Source organism: Oxyura jamaicensis, chromosome Z, assembly GCF_011077185.1.
Source record: "Oxyura jamaicensis isolate SHBP4307 breed ruddy duck chromosome Z, BPBGC_Ojam_1.0, whole genome shotgun sequence".
Classification (NCBI taxonomy): Eukaryota; Metazoa; Chordata; class Aves; order Anseriformes; family Anatidae; genus Oxyura; species Oxyura jamaicensis.
The window spans coordinates 30,224,968-30,250,035 of NC_048926.1; the positions used below are offsets into that span (position 1 = coordinate 30,224,968).

Sequence of the window (25,068 nt, forward strand, 5' to 3'; positions counted from 1 at the left end):
AGTGCAGCTTCAAATGCTTCAGTCTCACAAGCATGCTGCATTCATTTCAAATACTAAATGTAGATGAAAATGTTCAGCTGTAAAAGAGCCTACTGTGTGGAAAGACTCACTCAGCCACTCCTGAACAAAAGATCCTCAAATTAGAGGAAAGCTCGCAAGTGTCACATCTTGTGTTTGAGAGAAAAAAAAAAAAAAAAAAAAAAAAGGAAAGAATTTCTCATTCTTTTTAAGCATGTATTCCCTGGTTTTGCCCTATTTTCTCTCAAAAGAAAATCTGATTCAGCTGCCAAAGCTATTAACTGTTAAGGAGAGGGAGTGTTCCTGTCCTGAACACTAAAGCTGATTAAATACTCACCATTGCTTTTAAATGGGAGATATCAATGCTCCCATTTTTATCTACTTCAATTGGTTGAATCTTCATCCCTGCCATCTGTGCACTTGCTGGATTTGTACCATGAGCAGATCTAGGAATAAGGCAAACCTTGGAAGGAAAAAGAAACAGGGTCTAAAGTATAGCTACTTATAAAAATCTTCAAAAGTATTTAAAAAGTATTATGGTCTATACCCAGCTCCAAATCATTACCAAAGTTTTTAAAAGGGACACTAAGGACATGTTAACCAGCAAATTGCCACTAGCACTGAAGGATGCAGCAGTTTTCTTTGAAGAAAATCCATACAGGTAGCAACGTCAAAATACCCATTAGAAAAACAAAGTTTCATTTGACATATAAATCACATTTAGGAATGTATTTCCATAACATTTTTTCAGAAAAAAAATAATATTCTTTCCTTCCCTCTCACTTATATTTCTAAGACTAATTACCTTTTTATTTTTACTTGTTTTACAATAATCAAGTAATCAGCATCCAGTTTCAAGTATAGTGAGCTGAAAGGAAAAACTAATGCCAACTTTCCACTGTATCTCAACTGACTTCCAAAGTGTTTTCTTCTCTATTGTATTGAAAAGAAAAATTTAGACTGAAATATTCCAGCTACAGATAAGAAGTTTCAGACAGCTACTTACATCCTCTATAAACCTCAGTTAAAAAAAAGTGAGAGAGAAAAGTGCTTTTCCTTAAATAAATGTTGGTTCTTATCAGTGATAACTAGGAAAATGGAGCTCAGAATGTTTCTAGACATTTACTAGGAACTCCACACCTATTCTAAAGTCAATAAATATACCTTCAAGGATTAATTTAATGAAGTTTATTAAGTTACTCACACTTAGCTGCATTAAATTCCTGGTAGTAAGGTTTTTTGGTTGATTGGTTGGTTATTGTTTGATTGATGTTATGAAGAACTGCATTATAACCTCTACCTCATGCTCCATGGAGACATTAAAACAAATGTCAATTACTTTAAAAGCTATTTCAATTAAGTAACCACTTGATCTCAGCAGATGGATATTTTTTCTTCTTGCAGTGAAACATCAGTGTTTTACTGTGCAGCTGTGCCAAAAGGAAAGTACAAAGATCCCAGCTCCAGGGGCTGGATGCACTGTGGTACACCTGTGGTAATTTCAATGGTGCAGAAGAAATGTTCATTGAGTTTAGATTGCTACCCAGTCTTGCTGGATTGTATCTGCAGCTGCTGGGTACAGAAGTTATTGATTAGACGGCAAAGCAAACAGATGTGAGCTGTCATTTAATGCAAGTATTTATTTTTTTTCCAGGAGAGGGCACCAAAGCCAAATGAGGCTGACTAAAAGAGGTTTGATCAGCTGTTTTACTTTCATAAGCTGCAAACAAACAAACAAAAAAAACAGCTAATCTGTTAGCACACATCCCATCTGCTTTGGAGAGGAAATTACTGAGAACACCTCTAACTTTCTATAATCTGGCCAATATGTGGAAAAAAATGTGTGTGAAATGAAGCTGATCTGAACAGGCACTAATTCACAGAAAGCGGCAAAGCTGTAGTGTTATGTATTAAACATCAGAGTAGTTCAAATCAGTACAATAGTGGTATCTGATAACAGTGACTCTAACCTTAAGTGCTTCAGACCTTCTGTTGACTCTTCATGTATCTGGAGCAAAGATTAGGCTGACTACCAGCATCAAGCCCTGTCATACAATCTTCCTCTTTTGACTACATTAACTTTCTAAATGTCTACATAACTCTTTCTTTGCATTGAGTACATAACAGCCCTCCCAATATGGAATAGAGATAAAAGAATCATTAGTTACTTGTACTTCTTACATCAAAGATGAAAAACTTGACTTTAAAATAGCTTTACAAAAGCATTGCTACATGGCAGGTTGCATAAGTGTTGTAGACAACAGCAGTGCCAGAATTATGTCTCATCTGTGCAGTTAATGTCTGTATTTCTGAGCATAGAAGGACCACAGACACACAGAGAAGCCCAAGGACCATGCACGGAGTAAGAGAAGCAGCAAAGCATACATAGGTAATCGGAAGATAACTAAGAAATACTTTTTCAATCTAACTCACTTCCTGCTGAGTAGAAGTACTCATAAAACAAAGCCTGTAATTGCAAGAATGGCTGATTTCCAGGAAGCTTGTGGTGATCTGGATCCAGCAAAGTAACAAAGAATGAGCTAGCACTCACTATTCTATTTTAAGTAGTTTTCTCACACAGAGGTGACGGTCTACAAGAGGTTAGGACAACTATCCTTCCATTTTGAGAAGGAAAATTAGTCCCAAAGTTGAATGTAAAATTAAGTTTAAAAAATAAGGATATCATTGCATTAAGGACTTTTTCTACAGAACCACAGAATGGTTGAGGTTGCAAAGTACCTCTGGAGATCATCTAGTCCAATCCCAACCACTGAAATTCTATTCTATGAGTGTGCAAAAGAGAAATATCTAACTAATCTCAGATTCCCAAGAAGTCTTTGGTGTGGTCCCAAAGGCAACATTCTTAAACTAATTTCCTACAGGGTAAGTGGAAATGTCCACATGGGTAAATACTTTGATAAAATACTGGAATGAAAGAAAAAGGTAAATGGTCAGTTTTTACTGTGGGAAGGGTTGTCAAAATAGGACACTAAATACCTGTGCTGCTTCCCTAGCAGTCAACTTGCTCTTAACTGGTTTGGAACAGAGATTAACAGTGAAGCGTCAAATATCCTGTTAATAAAAAATTACCCAGGACACTAAAAAACATGATTGTATAGTTGAGAATAGAAGCCATGTACTGAGTAATGGCAGGAAAACAAACTATTCTGGACACAGACAAGAAAACAAACCTTATCACTACAAAACCAGGACTGTAGTTTTGAAACTCATACCTAAAACCTATGATTACCACAGCCTTTCCTCCAGGCATCATAGATTGTTCAGAAAGCACCTAAAAAACAATATTAAACTCTTACTTTAATTTTTTTTCAGATAGAACTGTCTGCCATTAAATGTCAGAAAAGAATTATCTTTAAAGAAAATTCCTTATGGAACTACAAACGGGTGAGCAAGTCTTGATGATCACTCCTTGTATCTCCAATAGATGAATTAAACTTTTGGATGGTAGCCAGGGAGTCCTGCTTGGTGCAATACTGTCATTTGCCCACTGTCACTGTATCCATCAACACCAGATGTCCTTCCACCCACAACAGAGAGGCCAGACAAGGTACACATCTGTCCACTTTAATTTTCTGTGTCCACGGTGGCTACACCAAAAAGCCACGGGTACATCTCTGGGCCCGTAAAGTACCCTCCCGTGAGGTAGCCTATGCCAGGGATCCACGCAGACTGCAGGGCTGCCACAATAGGATACTTCTGACACTTTTTTCCCTGTTAGGTTCACCTTAGCCTCCAATACAGCCAAATTTTGATGTATCCCTATCACTCCACAAATCCAGATGGATCCTGCCACGTCTCATCTTGACAGTATCTTAGTATACTATGCACTAATGCCCAGCAAAACTTTATACCCCTCCAGATGCAGCGTGCCAGGCCACTGAATGGAATTACAGTCCAGCAAAGTTTGTTGTCCCTTTCCTTGACGTGGCCAGAGGCAGGGGCCCTTTGCTGCTGGCTGGAACTTCATTCTGACTCCTTTGGTGTCAGATCAGAAGTCACTCCACCAAACTCTGGAGAGGATACATTTTTCAGCTCTTACTATGTGTCTGAGGGATTGCCAGTTGTCATCTGCTGTCTTGGCAGGAACTGGTGTAGTAAGTTTCTTGGATGACCTCTTTTAAGCAGTTGTCTTTCCCTGCAGAGCCCCCAGACACATGGGCTCCTAGCTATAAGGTGGGCACACTGTCCTTCTTCCACCTGTCCTCTCATGTCACACAGGAAGAACCAGCAGGCACCTGGGTCTCCATCTCCATCTGGCAGGTGAAGGCTGACTCCCTGGGAAACCCTGATGACCCAGATGCTGCCTGTGTTGATGAAAAGGAAGGACAGTAATTCTTCTTGAAACACTAGAGCGAGCAGGACAATCTCTTCACTGTTGGTGTCCCAAGGTGTGGCTAGTCCATCATTACCAGGGTCCTGGTATACAACACCAGTGCATTTTGCACAGGTCTCCTCCACAATGCCCTTGTGTTCTGGAAGCCATCCAGATCTTCACAGAACTGGATGTTGTCTAGGCCACTGCAGATCACCTCCACCACTGATAGTTCTCTTAGATTCTGAACAGCTTCCTCAGGAGTGGTCCACTTGCTTCAGTAAATGACAATATTAACCCTGAGAGAACTCATTGCCTTCACAATCAACAGGAACTGCCTCTGGAGTCTGTGGATTATTGCTTCTCTTGAGATTTCTTTGTAGGTTCTCCAACCCCTGGCAAGGGATCTCAACTACTGGGCTTCTCTCCCCTCAGTTCTTGGCTGTCATCCCCAGCAACCAGGGCAGCAATATGCTCACCTGACTGGCAGCCATTATTTTTCTGCAAATCTTAGAGATTGCTCAAGGTTAGGAACTGTAAGGTTTCCATCTACTGACTTCTATCACTTCTTCCTCCTGTTCCCTTGCCAAAAGGCTGGCTTCCTGATCAGACCCTTCCTCTTCTTCTTCCCATATTACTTGATGGTACTTACCTGTTGACCTCTACTTCCAGCATTTCTTTTTGACTGCTGGTGTGATTACTGTAATTGGGGTTTGGGTCCCTGTCTGAATCTTAGTTCCCTCAGATGGAGTGGACTGTGTTCCCCTGCTGCTCTGATGGTGCTAGTCAGAGGCTTGATAGGCACAGACCAAGCCCCAGAACTGTGCTAGTTGCTGCTCGAAATGGGACAGCATGCCCATTCAGGTGTAAAATCCCAAGTATTCAGAGGTGATAGCAGCACCAAGCACCTGGCCAAATCTTCCCACACCATGCCACCCAGGATTCAACATTATTGGGGCACATTTCTCTGTCACCTCAACAAGTTGTTCACTCTTACACCAGCACCAGACAAGGTTCCACATGCACAATAACAAGTCAACAATGCTAAATAATGGAATAAAATAGCTGACATAAGGATGTACAAAAAAAAAAAAAAAATCAGGAGCCCATGCAGGAAAGATGGACAGGTCAGCCCCAGAGGCAAAAAAGGAGGTGTAATCCCTCATCCTCTCCACAAGATAGCTCACTCAGCACAGGAACAGCATCATTCCAGGGACATATGTCAGCCGAAGCACATGGCCATTGCTTTTATCAAAACGTTCCCAGGTACAGCAAAATAAAAGTGATAAGCAGCACAGCAAACTGCGAAGTCTGAAAACAGCCATTAAAAAGCAAACTCTGAGACCTTAGGAGCCGTCCAATAAACAAATTGGCATGCTCAGATCAAAAAAATAATTACCTTAGCTCCACGTTGGGCACCAAAAAGTTCTGTGGTGTGTTGACCTGGCCAATGGCCAAACACCCACACAGCTGCTCACTCACTCCCCTCTCCCGTGGGACAAGGAAAACAGAGGTAAGGTGAGAAGATGCATGGACTGAGATAAAGATAATTCAATAGGGAAAAGAAAAGCTGTGTGCACAGGCAAACCAAACGGCAGAATTCACTCTTTACTTCCCATCAGCAGGCAGATCTTTAGCCAATTCCCAAAAAGCAGGGCTTCAGCACTTTTTCTCGGTTGCTTCGGATGAGAAATGCCATAACCACAAACCTGACCCTTCATCTTCCTTTGCCTGAGCTTTTATTAGTGGACATTATATGGTATAGCATATCCCCTTGTCAGCTGGGGTCAGCTCTCCTGGCTCTGTACCCTCCCAGCTTCTTGTCCGCCCCTAACCTACTCACCTGGGGTGCAGGGCAGAGTGGGACAGAGAGGGAGCCTTGACACTCTGTAGGCAGTAGACAAAACACCAGTGTGTTACAGTCAAAACACAGCACCATATGGGCTGCTGTGAAGAAAGTTAATTCCATCCTAACCAGACTCAGTGAAGAGCCATGGCCATCTGATGAAGTCTCCTTTCCTCACTCCCACTACCTTTGCAGTTTAGTAAGACTTCAGATGGTACACATGAGGGAAGCAGGGAATACCGAAGGCTTGTCACAGATAAGGATAACAGAACCTAGTTTCTTCTGGCCTGTGTGAGTCCTAGCTGCAACCACCTCTTCCGTCTACACTTCCCACCCAAAGTTCTTCCCAATACAAGTGTTGACACTTACACTTCGATGACGTTCTCCTTTTGCATTTAAATAAGCTTTGATTGCAGCCAAACCTGCGTACTCTCCTTGGGCCCCACTGCAAGAGAAACACAGACTGTTATGGAAGCCCATGAACTAGAATGGACTAGCACTCACTTGAAGCTTCAGAATTGTTCTGCCAGCTTTGTCTTGCATAGTTTCCTTAGAGGTAAGCTTTTGGAGTCCATGTGAAAAAGTAAATGTTCAGCAAAAAAAGTCCTACCTGTTTGGTTGGAAGGAGATTTTGTCATAACCAGTAATCTCACACAGGTCCTTCTCTAAGTCCTTGAAAAGCTGCTGATACCCTTGAGCTTGATCCAAGGGCACAAAGGGGTGGATGCTGGCAAATTCCTTCCATGAAATAGGCTACCAAAAAAAAAAAAAAAAAAAAAAGCATAAGCTGTAAATTCAGAAGATAACTCTGTTTTCTTGTTAAACTCTATGAAGGAAAGAAGCTGCCCTGTGTTCAAATATAAACCCAATACTTATCATGTAACAATATAAGTTTCCAACCTCTGTGAAGGATGGTTTCCAATAACTTTTTTTTTTTTTTTTTTTTTTTTAACATTCAGAAGATGTTAAACCCTTAGTTTTTCCTTTTTGGTTATTTACGCTTATGTGCAGCTGTGTGATCACAGGACAAAAGGAAAGGAGTCATAAAATAGTACATAACATTGTTTCACACAGTTTTCTTGCTTTCCATTTTAATATACAAATTAAAAAGAAGTAAAGGGGAAAGGCATACATAGATTAAGAAAAAGGTGACATAAGAAACCTAGAAAACAAACAGCAACAGAGAGAGCACGAAGAGGATCAAAAACTGTTCAGCATTCAAGGCTAGCTAAGGCTACATGCTTCAGTTGATATCTGCTGTAAAACATGAAGGTAGCCAAAGACTCCAGCTCCTCACCTCAGGAAAAGTAAAACTCTCTTAAGAAACAGTGAATTGTCAAAGAGGCAAGAATTGCCTCTTTACATGTTTCTGAGGATTTTACTGTAAGATTTGTAAAGCATCCAAAAGCTAGGTTCTGCAACACCACACAAGGGAACAGGACAGTGATACATAGAATCACAGAACATCCCGAGTTGGAAGGGACCCAAAGGATCATCAAGTCCAACTCCTGGCACCACACAAGTCTACCCAAAAATTAAGACCATATGACTAAGAGAATAGTCCAGATGCTTCTTAAATTCCAAAAGGCTTGGTGCTGTGACTATGTCCCTGGGGAGCTTGTTCCACTGCATGACCACCCTCTCAGTGAAGAACCTTTTCCTGATATCCAACCTGCATGTCCCCTGTTGCAGCTGGACTCCATTCCCTCAGGCCCTAATACCTAATTACAAAAAGTGTTTTCCTTTTTTTTTTTTTTTTTTCTCCAAATGGAGCCTTCAAAGCCAATCTCCTCATTTTGCTGCATTCCTTCCATGCTTCTTTAAGCTTATTTTCCTCACAGAGGACAAAGCCAACACCATTACCGACTTCTGAAACTACCTCCTCAGCCGGAGCTCCAGACCAAAACCACATTCTACATCTATTGTCTACAATGACACTGGCTACATAATTTATGCATGTGGGTTTCAAGTAAGACAGTATTACTGCAACTTACTGCAAGTTCAGCTGAACTATTGAGCTTCATTGTACAGGACCCCTAAAAGAGAAACACATTTGTCAGTATATATCAAAATACATAAATACATAATTATTTTTTTTTTCTCTTTTTGGTAAATACTTACCAAAGGAATCATGCTGTGAACAAGGGAAATATCTTTGTTTTCTAATCTCTTCATGTACCGTACAATATTTGTTTCGGAGTGGTAGCTGGAGGACACAAAATGCAGTGTTAAGGCAAGCAGACTGGCTCTATCACCTGGTTGATCTGTGCTCTATCACAGGAAATGCCATTAAAAAAAAAAAAAAAAGAATAAAGACTGAGCAGTGGTAAGAGTAGCCTTCCACCTTTAATTGTGAGTATTTTTTAGGTACTTATTTCAAATCATTGCTTTATGCTTGCTAAGAGCAATGTGGATGGAAAACTACCTATTACCATTTGCTCAGAAATGTTATCACCAGATACGGAAAGCAGGAGTTCAAGTAAGCCTGCCAATACTATGTACTCAAATAATTGCTTGTACAGTGTACCAGGCTAATGAAAACACACATGCCTCATGTGACCGAGAGTACCACTTCGATCATTTAAACGTTGTATAAAAATGCTACTAAGCAGATTTCAGACTAACAAGTGACTGAATGCAGATGCAAAACTCTCTCCAACTGACACTCAGTACCAATTTTGAAAGGAGATGCTATTACATTCCATTAAAATATCAAATGTACCAGCAATTTCACAAACCTGTTGAAAACCTGATGTGTCAAGAATTTGGAAGTTCTCTTAAATGGGGTGCTAAGGATGCCTTTGGTTTCCTCACCCATACCTTCAGCAATTAGTTCCTTTGAAACAAAAAAAATGAAGTGAAATACATCCATAGTCTCTTTTGATGAGAATTAACTTACACTAGCAGCTTACTACAAGCTTTAGTCACTTCTTCAGGTAAAAGCACTTTATTAGCATAGCATACATATTGTATATATCTAGCATATCAACAATATATTAAAACTGGTATAGAAGTGTCAGTAGTCTTTGTCTTGGAAGATGTGCTGCTAATTGTTAATGATATGCAAATAAAATTCCGGTTGAAGTGAAGCAACCGACCATTGTTATATAGCCTAAAAGGCAAGTAACAGACTAAGTACAGGGTGTCTAAGCTGACCAAAAGGACGAAGCATCATAGCCAGGGAATGGCATTATTCAGTTACAAAAATCGGTTATTTTACCCTGCTTCTTTCTGTAAGACAGCATTTGAAATTGTCAATATTTAACAAATACACCATACAGACACCCATTATCCCAAAGCACAGTTTTGTTTTTCACTGAATTTCTGAAACATTCAGGTTAAGTTCACGCATATGATCTGTTGTCTACTTACAGCTGAAGACTCGCAACCAAAAATCCATAATATGTCATCTAGGTCTTTCTCGCTAACAGTTTCATCAAGTGATACTCCAAGCTACAGATAAAAGAAATGGTAATTACTCAAAGTTCTCATTTCCAGAGACATACTGTATTTGTTCTTGTCAAGGAAAATATTCCAGAAACACCAGTTAAAAACAAACACAAGACACCCCACACAATTATATGCAAATATCATGTCACTTTATGCAATAGATACATACATTTCATTTACATCTAATTTCCTGTCTTTCCCCTTCTAAACTATTGAGGCTGGATGGATTACCAGCTTAAAGACTGTGACTTCATTCCTAACATTACTGTGTGTTTTCCATTTAACAAAAATCTCCCATTTTCCTAGACTGCTCTGTCCCCCAATCCCATTTTAAAGAACGTAACTGGAGTTTGTGAAGTTTGGTTAGTGCCTACCAAAATGTGGTTTAGATTTCAATTTTGTCTTTAAATACTGCCAAAGGATCTGAATTTTGGAGTTCATATTGCATTTCATTGCAAAGTTTTTAAGGGCTCACTCAGCCCTTAGTGGCATACTTAAAATTGAAATTACATAATTAGATAACCTTTTAAAAATAAGCATAAATGAGAATATAATAAGTTTTATTATAAAAAATAAGAACTTAATTATTTAAAATATCATTATAATTGATGTATCTGAGAAAATTACAATAAACATTTAATAATTCTGTTCTGTTTAGCACATTATGAATAGAAACAATGCAAAAAAGTCGTGATACAATATTTAGGAAAGGTTATGGAGTTGCTTACTCTGCCATCACTATAAATGCGAAAATTTATCTTTCTAAGAGCTGCCCTGTCCAAAACCTCTTTGACTGAGCATCCACACGTGACTGTCAAGGTATCAAAGAAGAGATCATGGTGCAGTTTATGACCAGCTCTCCTGAGACCTATAAAAAACACAAAGTTAATTCTATTAGATGCTGTACTGCTAGCTTACGAAGTATTTGCATAGCAACACTACATTTGTCTCACAAGTAAATGTTCTTGCACAACAAAGTAATATATTCCCCTTGTATACAGGGCAGTGAAATCATCAGCTTTCTAGTGAAATATCACTGTGCATGAAACACATCTAGATCAGATTCAGTCCTAATTATTAACGTACTGAATCTACAGATCTTTCTGATGTGTGAGATTTGTAATATATATTGTGCAGAAGAATTCGTATATGAATGGAACATGGACAAATCTCAAGACCAGAAAGAAAAATCTTGTTACACAAATGGATATTAATTATCATGGAGTTTGCCATAAAGCTTATACACTTAGTGTATTTTCACATGTGGCAAGCGGTGTTCCAGTTGAGCTTGCGAACAATGCATGGATAATTGGAGCAAATCCCAGCATTCCAGTCCTGTATAGCTCCTTCTGAGAGCAATGACAGTCAAGCCAGTTAAAAAAAAAAAAAAGTTTAAGAAAAATTTATTTAAGAAAACGTAAGGATTTAGGAACAGTGTCTGCAATCATTAAAAACTCACCTTCAGCCAGGATTAAGGTAGCATTGTGTACCCGTCTTGCAATATCCCTTAATCCATCAGACCCATGGTAGACACCAAACATGGCTGCCATATTAGCCAGAAGAGCCTACAATACACATACAGGTTAGTATTTTATTATTAACAAATATAACTTCATGTTAGCTTGGCAGAAAGGTTCTTTAGTACACAGGAAAGCCATGTCTTCAGTTGATGTAATACTTTTATTATACTTTCCCAAAAATAAAAGGTGAGAGACAAAATGTATTTATAAAACTGTAGACACTGATTATGAATTCAACGCCCTTTGAAATTTAACTGTGTCAGTAATTAACATGAGCTTAAATTCAATTACTGCTACAAAGAATTTTGAAGAATTACAAGTAAAACTAGGCTTGTAAAAAAAAATCATTGTTTAATATTGCTATAAAAGTTATGAAACATCTCATGAAGAGTAAATAATCAGTTAATAATAACAATTCCTCCTCACAATAAGACACAACATTAAGAGCATGAACAATGCATTGATAGAGTAAGTTTATAAATTTGTTCAGATGAAAGTTGGTGGAGGCATGTTGAAAATAACTATTTCAAATAATTCCTGATTTAATCATGGTATTTTACTGTAAAGAGAGCTTTTGGACAGTGTAGTATTTTTGCATCAAATCACATGTTCAAATTGTCATGACTTATATTTTTGTCTAAATAGTTTTTGAATTTCAAAATGGATTCTTTTTTTTCCTTGAATGGGTAATCTTGGATGATTAGAGACAGATTTTCTAAATAAATTCATTTGGAACCCAGCACTACTCAGTGAAGTTCACCCTATGAGACAGATGGGCTCGGCTCATTCAGAGCTAGGGTCTTTTTTTAAAGTAAACAGATGTTAATACCCTCTTTTCAAGAATGGTTCAATTTTTTCAACAGATTTGAAACATATACACAAGCAAGCATATTTCAATGTTCTTTCTTTTTCAGTTAAAAATCTCAGAAGTAAAGCTAACTCAAAGTACTGTGGTGTTAGGACAACAACCTTATGGTTCCATTCATTCATTTTCAATATTAAAAGCAAAGCATGACAAGTTACCTGTGCTGTGCAGATGTTGCTTGTAGCTTTATCTCTCCTGATATGCTGCTCTCGTGTCTGTAAAGCCAGTCGGTAAACTTCCTTTCCATTTGCATCTCTAAGTCACAAATGAAAATATTGTTTCTGTTACTACAAAATGACAGCAAATTAAGAGATCAAGCTCTATACATGTTAACTTTGACTGTCTTCAGAACAGTGCCAGAGGGAATAAAACAGAAATCAGGATAGACATCAAATAGAGAGAAAGACTGAGGTCTCTGGATTTCTGTTTACATTATGACTGGCAAATCTGTCCGGTCAGGTATAGTGCACAGCAAGTTTTCCAAGCATGCTACACCAAAACTTGATATTTGCCTTAAGGTGCCATGAATTATTCAACTGTTTTAACTGAATACAACCCAGAACTTATTTTGCACGCTGATAAGTAACCATCTTTTCTAGTGATACCCAGTAATAGCATGCAGAGTTTGTACATAAAAATAACCTGCCCAACAAAGCTGTGTGAGATAATTGAAAGGGCTATGCCCAGTCTGTCCTTCAAAAGGTTCTTTTGTAGGGCTCCTAACACATTGAAACTGGAGAAGTAAGAGCCAGTCTAATGTCCCTTACAACAATGAAAACTTTCAGAACAGCTTCAAAAGGAAAAGGATGAACTCTATACGTACATATAAATCTATGTATGTACACATGGGGTTGTGAATGGGTAGACTAGTTGCCTCAATTCATTGCATTTTCTGCTTCTTCCTACCTATGTTTCTGATAACTGGATGTCAGAGAAAGAGCTATTACAATATAGAACAGGCAGAATAACATAGCTTGCAAAGCCTCATGCCATCACAATCAATCCTCTCTGCTGTGTAGGTTATTTCTTCACCCTACATGGCAGCAAGCACTTCAGGCAGGTCACAGGATCATTCTACACAAATGCAATTCTTTAAATTCTCTTCCCAAAAATTGGAGCCAATCATTGCTCTTCTATTTTTCAACAAAAAAAGGCATCAGTTACAATGAGATGGTCAGATATTTTTCATATAGACTGTGCAAGATGGTCCACAGATGTTTCATGCAGGTATTTTCTAAAGAGATGAAAAGCTGAGGAGAGCCCTTACCTTGTGACACCCACCATCCTGCCCGGCATCATTCTCACTAGGTTTTCTTTGACAGCAAAGAATGCTGCATGGGGTCCCCCATAGCAGAGCGGCACACCAAATCTCTGGGAGCTACCCAGGACAACATCTACCCCAAACTCCCCTGGAGGCTTCAGAATACAGAGAGCCAGAAGATCAGTAGCACAGCAGGCAAGAGTCTGAGAAGAGAAGTGCACAGAGCAGTCAGCCTCTTCAGTGAAGGAGTGGTCTTTGCATGGGAGCTGGGTTTGAACAAGGTACACTTTCAAACAATTTCATATCTCTTGCACAGCACTGAAGTGTAATGGTAACCTTCACACAGTATCCCATGTAACACTTAGTTTCTATACCTATGGGTGTTTTATGCATCAGAGTGAAATCTAATTAGACAAGTAACATTTGTTTTACCCCATCCTGATGAGCTCTTTCAACAAGTTCAGAAAAGTCTTCCACCTTTCCCTCAGTGTCTGGATACTGAAATAACACTCCACTGACATCCTTTGCACTGAAATCCATCTCATGGGGTAATTTGAGCTCAGTAATAACACCTGTATAACTGGAAAACAAAACCATATACAATAAAATGTATTCAAACCATTTCCTGCCTTGAAGTGATATTTAATATGATGTTATCATGGACTTAGAACATTTTTTTCTTTAACATGCAAAGAACTGAAGCTGCTTGGCATCTCTAAACACTGAGACTGTTTCATGTCATGGTATATAGTACTGAAGAATAACTGCATTTGATATGATCATCAAATACGCAACAGAGAAGAGCAGAGGATGCCTAACCTACTTGGTATCAACATTTTGCTGCTTTATTTAGCATGTTTAGCTTCGAGAACCAAGCAATAACTTTAGAAGATGGTTACCTCAAACTATAAACTTAAAATTGATTTATTTTTCATTAAAAGAGAAGTTTTACTATCTAGGCTTAGTCATTTCTAAATTAAGTTATATCTAATAAAGGATAACCAGACTGAATTCAAAAACCGTATGTATGTATTTGTACAAAAAAGTTAAGGGAAAAAATAAACATTTTATTTTTATCACATTTAGTCTCCTTTTAAAGATCCTGAATTACTTCACAGTAATATTTGAATGGAAAATTAGAAGCAATGACAAATGTTAACAGATTTCTGCTTCCATTTTACATAGTCCTATATTCCAAGCATGTTAAGTATAGGGTGAAGAGGTGTAGATGAAAAGTAATTCAATGTAAGTGAAAATATATGGTAGAAAATGGTGAATAACATTACTTGGCTCTAGTTTGGACCACTGCTATAGTCTGTGGGTGGCATCGGGAATCTACATAGAACTTCCTCCTTTTGTTGTGCCTGTTACAAAGAAAAGGGAAAAAAGAAGAGATACATATTAAGAACGTATTATTTTCCACGGAAGTAAAATTAACTGGTTTTATAAATGTGAGTTTTTTTTAAGTAAAAACACAGCTGTAAATTTGGGTTATCATAACTAGGTAAGTATGTGATTCAATGGTTCCATTGAGGGTTCCAGTCAATTTAGAACAAGAAGTTCATTCCAGATAGTCAACTGAAATTCGTATGTGAAAAAATTAAGAGTGTCTATGAAACAGAATCATAAGCCAACTTAAACACCTGCAAGAATGTCTCTTCTCCTCATTTCAGCTAGGATAATTTTCCTCCTGGTAGCTGGTATGGTGCTGTGTTTTGGATTTAGGATGAGAACAATGCTGAAAACATGCTGATGCTTCAGTTGCTGCAGAACAGTGATTAGACTTAGCCAAGGACCTTCTATCCTTCTCATGCTGCCCTGCCAAAGAGGAGGTTGGGGGTGCAAAAGAAGCTGGGAAGGGACAGAACCAGGACAACTGGCCCAAACTGGCCAAAGAGGTATTCCATACCATGTGACATCATGCTGAACAATTCATATGGAGGGGCTGGAGGGCATATGGGGTTGCTCAGGGTCAGGCTGGGCATCAGCCAGCAGGTGACGAACAATTGCATTGTGCATCACTTGCTGTATGCATTCTGTTATTATTATTATATTTATTTCTCTTCCTTTTCTGTCACATTAAACTGCCTTTATCTCAACCCATATCCTTTTACTTTTTCCTGCTGATTCTCTCCCATTTGCCACTAGGAGGGGGTGGAGAAGTGAGTGTATGGTTGCATGGTGTTTAGCTGCCTGCTGGGTTAAATCTCACCTCCACATACATCCTCTTATAAAGGAATACAACTGGTTTTTAATACCTGAGTTTCCCCAGATAACCAGACAGGTGCTATTGAAAGACTAAAATGCAGCCTAGCATAATAGCTTGGTTCTTGCCAGTTAGAAAAGCATGATTTTGTGTCAGACTGATGTTTTGAACAACTGAATAGTTGGAACACAATCGCATCTGTGTAGCATCCTTCTTGATAATACAGACCTGCAGTGACCTTGAATGGTCTCCCTCAAACTTCTTTTAATTTACATTTAATTAATCTCAAATATCCCTACAGAACAGCTCCCTGAAAGTAGATTTAGATATACCAATAACAGTTTCACTTTTAGTGACTCATGACAGACATACTCTGCTATTGTTTATAAGCCATAATCAGCCATTCAATCATATTCAGTCATTCAAGTCTGCAGTGTCCATGGACATCAGAAATTCATGCCACAGACTATTAGGTTATGGGATAAAAGATAAGGGAACACTGAGAGGCAACAGTAGGTAGGGGAGCCCAAGTCACATGCTGTCCCAGGCCCACCACAGAAGCCACCAGCATGCCGGAAGCCCACCTCCACAGAGGAGCACAGGGGCACACAGGAAAGCGGGAAGCCAAGTTGAAGACTCAGAAGAAGGGCCATCCTGCCCGGGCTCCCCAGGGCTGTCCCAGAACCGTGGGACATTATCGGATGTAGGGGAAGAACATTTCTGGATTGACCAGGGATTATTATGGGATGTTAGGGGGAGGAAAGGTGGGAAAATTGATATATTTAAGTGATTTGGGGAGGAACAAGTGTGGAAAAAAAATGGAGGGATAAGGTGATAAAAAGGGACAGTTGTATATAAATAGTTGCTGATGGATGCATTTGACTGGCCATGCCATGGTCCCAGTCAATACAGTTTGTCCCTTCTTCTTGTTCATAGAATCACAGAATGATAGAATCACTAAGGTTGGAAAGGACCTTTAAGATCATCTGGTCCAACCATACCCATACCACCAATATCTACCAATTCCTTTCAAACTTTCTGTGGGTGAGAGACTCTGTTTTGGGGTATGTATGGGTGCCAGCAACAGGAGTCAGACCATGGGTCAGAGGGGGTGGGTGTCTGTGGTGAGACGGCTGAAAGGACTGGAGTGAGCTGACCTCAGTGCCAGCACCTGGAGAGGCAACACAGCCACAGGGGCCTGTAAGGACTCATATATGCTCATTTTGCTTAAGTATTCTCTGACCTGATCTTTGTCCACCAAGGGTAAGCATTCCTTGCTCCAGACTTTCCCCCGGGTCTACAGGTCCTTAGATTTCTGAAAGCTTGAGACTTCTCAGACACATCAACACTGGAAACTTTGTTAGGAACTAATTAACATGGACAATTCAGCAATCTGCTCACAGTCAAAATGCCACACTAACTTCAACCCTCTCACCTACCCATGCCTCCACAGCTGAGATGTCTTTAAAACTCCAAATTTCTTCCTGCTGTGATTTAACCATATATTTAAACATATTACCTGTGACATAATTGCATAGCTTCTGCAGCAGCTGTCCCCTCATCCAGCAATGATGCGTTAGCCACATCCATTCCTGTGATATCACACACCATAGTCTGGTAATTTAGCAGGCTCTCCAGCCTGCCCTGGGAGACCTCAGGCTGGTAGGGAGTATACTGGGTAACCCTGTAAGAAAAGAATTCTGAGTTTGGTTCATGGAAAATAAATATATCAGAATTATGCCAACACAGAACAGAATTATGCCACTGGAAAACAAACAAACAAACAAACAAACAAACAAACACGCTATTTGTAAAGTATAATTCACTAACATGAAAAATTGTCAGAAAAGTTATTTTTTGATGGTTGTAGTTTATTACTGTCCTGAAAATCTGAGAGTATTTTCTCTACTGATACTGATTTTTTACAGGAGAAGAGTTATCTTCCTCCATTTTGAAAAGAGAATTTACTTTTAAAACAAAGGAATGAATGCATCTTAGTGAAAAGAGTCAGGAAATAGGGTCTGAGTGTGGGAGAACTGAGTCATGTCACAATATCTGAATGAGGATGCTTAGTTCATTGATATCTAGGTATCGTATTGCCACTATCTTTCAACATATTGTTTCTGTGATCTTTTGCTTGCCAAGTACTCTCCACTCTCATGGGAGAAAAGGCACTTGGCACTTTACAGGATCAAGCTCAGTAACATGCCACTTTTTGTGAAATGACAATTTCCATAAATGCTGGTGAAGAAAAGCAAGACAAATTTTATCTATTTTCACCAGGAGAACAAAGAAGTAAAGGCAACGCATGCAATTCCTTAGAACAGCCAACAGCTTAAGGGGAACACACAATTATAACAGCCCAGGGAAAAAATAAATAAATAAATAAATATCAAAGCAAAGGGTCCAAGAATGAAAGGCAAGAAGAGAGATCAAATTCTCTTTTGACTGGTAGAGTTTTGGACATCGGGTTCCACAGTGGTCCAGGGCAGACTTTACACCTGTTTTAACCCAGAGCAGTGGCCAGAAACCAGTGATAAGAAGAAACACTTATGGCCTTGTTCTCTAGCAATGGAAGAAAATAACAAGTTTGTTTCTTGAAAGGGTGCTAGTAAGCCCTAGACTTTTGAGAAACAGTTACATGATTCATAGCTGAAAGTACGATCTTTAAAGAGAGACTGAAGAACTTGGAAGCTCAAGACTCGTATAAAAACAATAGGAGGTGAGCTAGACAAATTTTACAAAACAAGCTGCAGAACCTATGGTATAGAGCAAGATGAAAGGAGCAATAAAATAGCAATGCAAGGGAAGGAAGAAAAAAGTCTTTAAGAGAATAGGAGAGGCAGAGAAATGGACATACTTAACAAGCAAATTCGAAGTATTCAAGAGATACAGCATTGAAGGCAGGACCAAAGAAGAAATGCCAAGTGCTGTTTACTGGGTATGTTCTTTGCTAATGTATTTACTGTCTATTTGATACATCTGCTCAGATTTCTCACATGTATAATAATCAGTGTAGTGACAGTAAACAGCTATGTATGAAGTTTGATAAACACTGATGATTTTCCCAAATATTCAAGTTTTTTGTTGTTGTTGTTTTGTTTTTCCTGCTGCTAAGCTACACTTAACACTAAGAAAACTGATTATGCAATCAAAAACTGAGACCATGGCCTGTGCTGCACGTAATATTGCTCATTACAAATAGCAATGATGTATTTTCTCTGCATCTGCTAAACTCAGTTTTTAATGTGGCAGTTTGGAGATTTGTTTTCTGAATGCTCCCTCAGGTCTCACCAATACAAAGAGTTATTCCCAACTCCTTTGCAAGAACAATAAGCTCCCTTGCCTACTAAAATAAACTACTCCACACTTAAAATTAACAATCCTACTTTCACAATTCATGAACTTCCGCTAAAGGTCTTTTTTTTTTTTTTTTTTTTTTTTTTTTTGCATTATAACTTGCAGAATGAGCTGGAAGTAGAGAAAAAAAATCAGGAATCACTGGTTAGCATTTGCTGAAATAATGATTTAATAAAAATGAGATTTTAATTAAAGCTGAGTTTATCATCTCTATGGTTCATTTCAACAACAAAAAATGTTTCATTTAACCATTATTGATTAGGAACTAATGCAAAATTAGATAGGTAGACAAAATTAGAGAAATCAGTAGCAGAGATGCAATACTTCACATTAAACATGGGTTCAAATTTTGCTATAGGACTTTCAAGTTGCATTCTATATTTGTTTTCCAAAACAAAATGAGTCAAGTTCATGACTTCTTACATGACAAGAATCAGTTTTGGTAAGATTTTATCTTGTATAATTGCAGATAGACTTTACAATAAAAGCTTCAAAACAGACCACTCAAATCAGATATCTAGAAAACTATTTTAATACTTTAAGGGATTTCCACTCATATATTACTATTAAATGATTTTTAAATGAAGTTTTTCCACTTAGTTCAAAAACATGTGTACCTATTCTTAAACTACTACTAAGTAGCTGTGAATTTGATGGTTCCCTAAAATAACCTTAGTCCTACCATCATAGTAGAGACAGAACAACACATTTTAGAACACAATTAATTAAGTTTTGATATTTTCATGCTGTGCTTTTGAATGGCAAAAATGGTTGAAGTAAAAATTACCAATTCCAGAGAGATGCAAGAAGTTCAACATGAGATCTTGAATTCCAGTACTAGTGCAAATTTTCGTGCATGAAGTTTAACAGTAGTACAAGTGAAGACACCTTCCGTAATGTTAAACCTTCTGCTTAGGTTTGTTCAAGTGGCTACTCTGCAGGTAGAAGTCTAGCACCACCAACATTGAAATGAAAAGGAAGAATTACTGTAGTGATGAGGAATACAAACTAAAAACTGCATCTTTTTCAAACAAACTGGAGAAAAATATCATCTCTTGTCTGTATCTTTTCAGACCAAAATTAATTCTGCACACCAAGACTCCTAAGCTAATGAAGGCAGATAGATCATGACAAAGGAAACTTTTCGTGAGAGGCTAACAGCCTTTCTTGAGCCTGTGTCAGACCCATCAGGACTTCAGTAGTAAGTGGCTTTTAGTTTTGTAGGAATTTAAAACTCTCTGATTTTGTTTAATTTTTCACACTCTCAGAAATGCCAACTTTAAGACACTGATGAAGGTTTTAAGAGACACTTAAGTAATAATGTGTCTCAGCAGCACTGCAGACTGGCATCAAAGCAAGCAGTATCTAGGAAACACAGGCTTTCAGCCAAAGGCTAGGCTGCTGATCAAAAATCTTGGCATACAAAGGAGAAGTTTTGTACATAGGAGAAGGGGTTGTTTTAGGTTTAACAACAAAACAGATGATACATTATAACTGCAAGATTAACAATTATGGCTTCTTTATACTAAAGTTGGCTCTTGCTTCTACTTTGCCTTACAACATTTCCTTTGGGAAATACTAATGAAATGGCAGAGCATGCAAAGACTCCATTACTGAACAATGCTCAGTGAACTAGTTCTTGATTAGCATTTCTAGCTGCACAGTCAGTAAAATCTAAAATATAATAAGTTCACCATGTATCTTCCTTTGTAATTTTTCTATCCTTTTACTAATCTCCAGAAATTTATTGGACTCATAATCAACATTGTACTTTCACTTTGTTATAACGTATGTTCTTGCAGTTTTAGCCATTCAGAAAACTAACCTCATGCACCAGCAGAGCTGGAATTATTTTGAATTTCCAGTCATACAGAATATTCTTTTTGAGATCTGACAGTTGGTAAAAATGAAAGGAACCTAAAGTATAAACAGACCACTAGCGTAATTTGAAACCAACATACATAAGCAATATCTTACTCATGGGTTTGAGAAAGCTGGATGGTCTTATGACAGGGCATGGAGACATGCCAGTTTCCAGTCAAAGCACAGACACCGAATTTGCTGCCAATTTGGCATGCTTTGTGAGCTGCTTGTGCAGCTTTCTGTATCCGGTCTGCAAGTAGATGCCAACAGCTTAATGTTTATATTAGATTTTTGCACCGTATGCAGTAATTTTCAGAATGCAATCCAGGAGTGCTTAAGTGCTACTAGCTACTAAGTTACACAACTATTGTTAAGATTGCAAGTATCCTTGGTACAGTTACTATATTCTTAGTTATTTAATGTATAGTGGGGGAAAAATGAAGTGAGCTGTACTTTGGAGACCTCAGCATCATGCTCCCTTGCAAGGTGTTAGTGTGACATTAAAGGCCTGCTAGATATTTAAGTTTCAAAAATAAGTACTATGCTGCTTTGACATATAGGTTAATTAGAAGCTCTTATGTTAATAAGAAGCCTAAGCAGCCTGTAAGATGATTTCTGAAGGCAAATACTCTTCATATCCTTAGTTTTTCACTTGTGATCATGTTATGGCACAAAATTAATTGAGTCTTCTACTGGGGAAAAAGTTCAGCACATTTGGTGTGAAAACGTTTAATGTGTATGTGAAAATGGAAAACAACAGAATAACGACTGTGCATCCATACCAGCAGGCAGATGACATATTTGTGCTGCATGTGCTGGATGTCGCATTACCAGTTGTATGCCCCAAAATAAATCCTGCTGCCTACGTTTTAGAGTTGAGGTGCTTTAAGTATAAAGCAAATATGCACACGGATCTGATGTCTGTTTTTTAAAACAGGCTAATATTTTTGCTCATATCAATTGAGTATGGAAAATACCTTTAAGGCCTCCTCCTAGTGCTACCATGGAACTGCTAGTTACAGACTGCCGGGAACAAGGAATTGTTGGCAGCAAGTAACAAAGACCAAAAGTAAAACAAGTATGAAAAATAAGCTTCTGTGACTAATCAAATCCCTCACTAAGGAGACAGGAATTTTAACTGCAGCATTCCAGTAAAGGACTGCCCCACTACTCTGCTTATTTTCTAACTTTTGATTCAAAATGTTTGTTAGATAAAAAGTTAGCTAAGAAATATCTACCCAAAGAGTTTTGAAATAGCTTCTTTCATCAATACAGAAGTAGTTTCAAATGAGATTCAGACTTAAAAGAAATGGATGCCCAGACTTTCCTGAAGCTACCAGTACAAAATACTGCTGACTTCCTAGGCACTTAATTAGTGCATGGTTTTGGTCAGGCAGTTTTATCTCAAATTAAGATATTCAGCTTCATTACAAAGATATTATACATTGTTGTCCAGATGCTTCAGAAAGTTTTGAAACTGCATCAGTGTTGAATATTTTCTTATCAGAATCTGAGATCTGGGAAGATTTTTCTGGCAGTTCTTCAGAAGAAAGTAATGTGGGTCAGTCATCTAATTTTCAGCTGAAAATACATTTTGTTTTGAACAGTTTCCTCCTGAAATCTACCTTTGCTCTTCCTACTTTCTGCTAGCAATTACAACTGTACTAAATATTGAAAAGTCCTTCATTTCTAAGCTTAGGCTCTCTTATTCAAACTTATATTATATTCCAATACAAGTCTTGCTCTAATGTGTGCCAAGCAGTGAGAAGATATTAGTTACATGAGCCAGAACCAAGCACAAAAAATACGTTTGCATTTGCAACATTTCCCCTGGACCTATAATGCAAAGTGTGTTATTACTGATAGTTAAACACGCAGGTGTTGCAAGGAGAAGTTCCATTTCTTAAGTAGCTTCCACAAAGCCTGTATAGTTATGAAGTTTGCATGCCTCCTAATAAATCTCTTTTATCACCCTTCTGTAAGTTTAGCTTCTAGGATTCTAATTTGATTTAGGACACTCCAAGAACAGATTCCTGGATAGCCTCTACCACTTGTTTTACTAGCACTATACACGTTTAAGTTTTAAAAATACGCAGTTCATTTTGGTTCACTTAGTTTTTGACTGTTCTCATTTTCGTCTCTAGCAACAGGCTATTTGTTTTCACAGAATCACGGAATCATCTAGGTTGGAAGAGACCTCCAAGATCACCAAGTCCAACCTCTGACCTAACACTAACAAGTCTTTTAAAGACCTCCAGGGATGGTGACTCAACCACTTCCCTGGGCAGCCCATTCCAATGCCTAACAACACTTTCAGTAAAGAAGTTCTTCCTAATACTCAACCTAAACCTCCTCTGGCGCAACTTTAGCCCATTCCCCCATCATCCTGTCACCAGGCACATGGGAGAATAGACCAACCCCCACCTCGCCACAGCCTCCTTTAAGGTACCTGTAGAGTGCAACAAGGTCTTCCCTGAGCCTCCTCTTCTCCAGGAAGAACAATTCCAGCTCCCTCAGCTGCTCCTTGTAAGACTTGTTCTCCAGACCCCTCACCAGCCTCGTTGCCCTTCTCTGGACTCACTCAAGCACCTCCATGTCCTTCTTGTAGTGAGGGGCCCAAAACTAAACACAGTCTTCAAGGTGTGGCCTCACCAGAGCTGAGTACAGGGGGACAATCACTTCCCTGGACCTGCTGGCCACACTTTTTCTTATGCAAGCCAGGATGCTGTTGGCCTTCTTGGCCGCCTGAGCACACTGCTGGCTCATATTCAGCCGACTGTCAACCACTACTCCCAGGTCCTTCTCTGACAGGCAGCTTTCTAACCACACATCTCCCAACCTGTAGCTCTGTTTGGGGTTGTTGTGCCCCAGGTGCAGGACCCGGCACTTGGCCTTGTTGAACTTCATGCAGTTGGCCTCAGCCCATCGGTCCAGCCTATCCAGATCCTCCTGCAGAGCCTTCCAACCCTCGAGCAGATCGACACACGCACCTAACTTGGTGTCGTCTGCAAACTTGCTGAGGGTGCACTCAATCCCCTCATCCAGATCATTGATAAAGATATTAAAGAGAACTGTCCCTATTACTGAGCCCTGGGGGACTCCACTAGTGACCGGCCTCCAACTGGATTTAACTACATTCACCAAGGCTCTTAGTACTGTACTGAAATATTTAGTTTACATATTTTGCAAAAAGAAGATGGGGATAAGACTAAATAAAACTTGGTTTAGATGTATTGCATAGATTCCTTGGATCCAAAAATTGCAACTTTGTAGTCAGTTCAAAAGTCTGAGATGCAATAAAGCATACAAGACCAATAATTCATAGACTTGGAGGGCTGCAGATACATAGACGCATTTACAGTAACCCAAAATACAAAAAAAAAAAAAAAAAAAAAAAAGTAAGCAGCAAAGTCTTTTCACAATGACTCACCTTTTAAATATATATATATAAACTTCAACTACTGCTTGTATTAAAATCATTATTACTTGGTAATTATGATGTCAATTACTATTTTAATAGACTGCAAAAAAAGGATGTTATTGACTACAGATAAGGAATCTTCCAGACCAAATGAAACAATGCAAGGTATCAATGATATTCAGTACAGTTGAAAGTGAGATTCTGCATTAATTTTATTTTTTCTGTTGCACCACATCTGTGTTACAGTTTTTTAGAACAATGTCAATATTAAGTGAGTATTTATAATCAAGCCTTAGTGCTTTTGTCAAGAAAAGAACATCAAGAAACAAAAGTTCATTTTTTAGATTAATGCTGTTCATAATATACAATTTAATGCTTTAAAAGGTTTCTATTTTTACACTTGAGCAAAACCAAAACACCAGTCAAATTCAAATCTGTCAGCCAGGTCACTTTTTGACTTTTCCCAAAAAAATGAAACATCAATTTGTTGATAAGAACAAAGTATGATATTCTCAGTCTCTTCAAAAATGAATTATCAAGTATTTCTGCCTACCTATTTTCAGGCATCAGTGGCACGAATTATTTGTTCAAATAATAACATACCTTATGGATAAATATTCTAACTCTTAAAGTTCTCTAGTTTCAGAACCAAAAAATAAATAAATCAAGAATTTTAAGAGAAAAGCCTTTGAGATTTCCAAGGCTCCTTTCCTGTTCTCTTTCTGAAACCATAATCAGACTATTGCATGGTATTTAACAACTTCAGCTCCAAACTGCACACAGCAGTGGAGGAGGGAGCTGCTTTAGTTTTCGCAAGAAGCTAGGAAATAATTATTAAAATATATTTATAAACATAAATATATTTATATTATCTTATCATATATTATCTTATTTATATATCTTATTTATATATCTTATATATTAT

The 25,068-nt window shown here is 38.3% G+C and overlaps 1 protein-coding gene and 1 long non-coding RNA gene across 2 annotated transcripts in view; one reads left to right on the forward strand and one right to left on the reverse strand.

Annotated features, from left to right (window-relative positions):
- Nucleotides 1-25,068, reverse strand: part of GLDC (glycine decarboxylase) — a 46,945-nt gene that overhangs the window by 7,898 nt on the left and 13,979 nt on the right. The window contains exons 4-17 of the mRNA XM_035309606.1: nt 17,019-17,183; nt 14,580-14,657; nt 13,726-13,873; nt 13,300-13,496; nt 12,191-12,287; nt 11,107-11,212; nt 10,376-10,515; nt 9,570-9,650; nt 8,936-9,033; nt 8,319-8,403; nt 8,192-8,233; nt 6,808-6,950; nt 6,567-6,642; nt 356-481 (exon numbers count right to left, since the gene is read on the reverse strand). Coding sequence (XP_035165497.1) covers nt 356-481; nt 6,567-6,642; nt 6,808-6,950; nt 8,192-8,233; nt 8,319-8,403; nt 8,936-9,033; nt 9,570-9,650; nt 10,376-10,515; nt 11,107-11,212; nt 12,191-12,287; nt 13,300-13,496; nt 13,726-13,873; nt 14,580-14,657; nt 17,019-17,183 — 1,582 coding nt within the window. The remainder of the gene's footprint in view (nt 1-355; nt 482-6,566; nt 6,643-6,807; nt 6,951-8,191; nt 8,234-8,318; nt 8,404-8,935; nt 9,034-9,569; nt 9,651-10,375; nt 10,516-11,106; nt 11,213-12,190; nt 12,288-13,299; nt 13,497-13,725; nt 13,874-14,579; nt 14,658-17,018; nt 17,184-25,068) is intronic.
- Nucleotides 14,771-25,068, forward strand: part of LOC118155942 — a 25,849-nt gene continuing 15,551 nt past the window's right edge. Inside the window, exons 1-2 of the long non-coding RNA XR_004746073.1 lie at nt 14,771-14,783; nt 22,654-22,660. This is a non-coding gene — a long non-coding RNA (uncharacterized LOC118155942). The remainder of the gene's footprint in view (nt 14,784-22,653; nt 22,661-25,068) is intronic.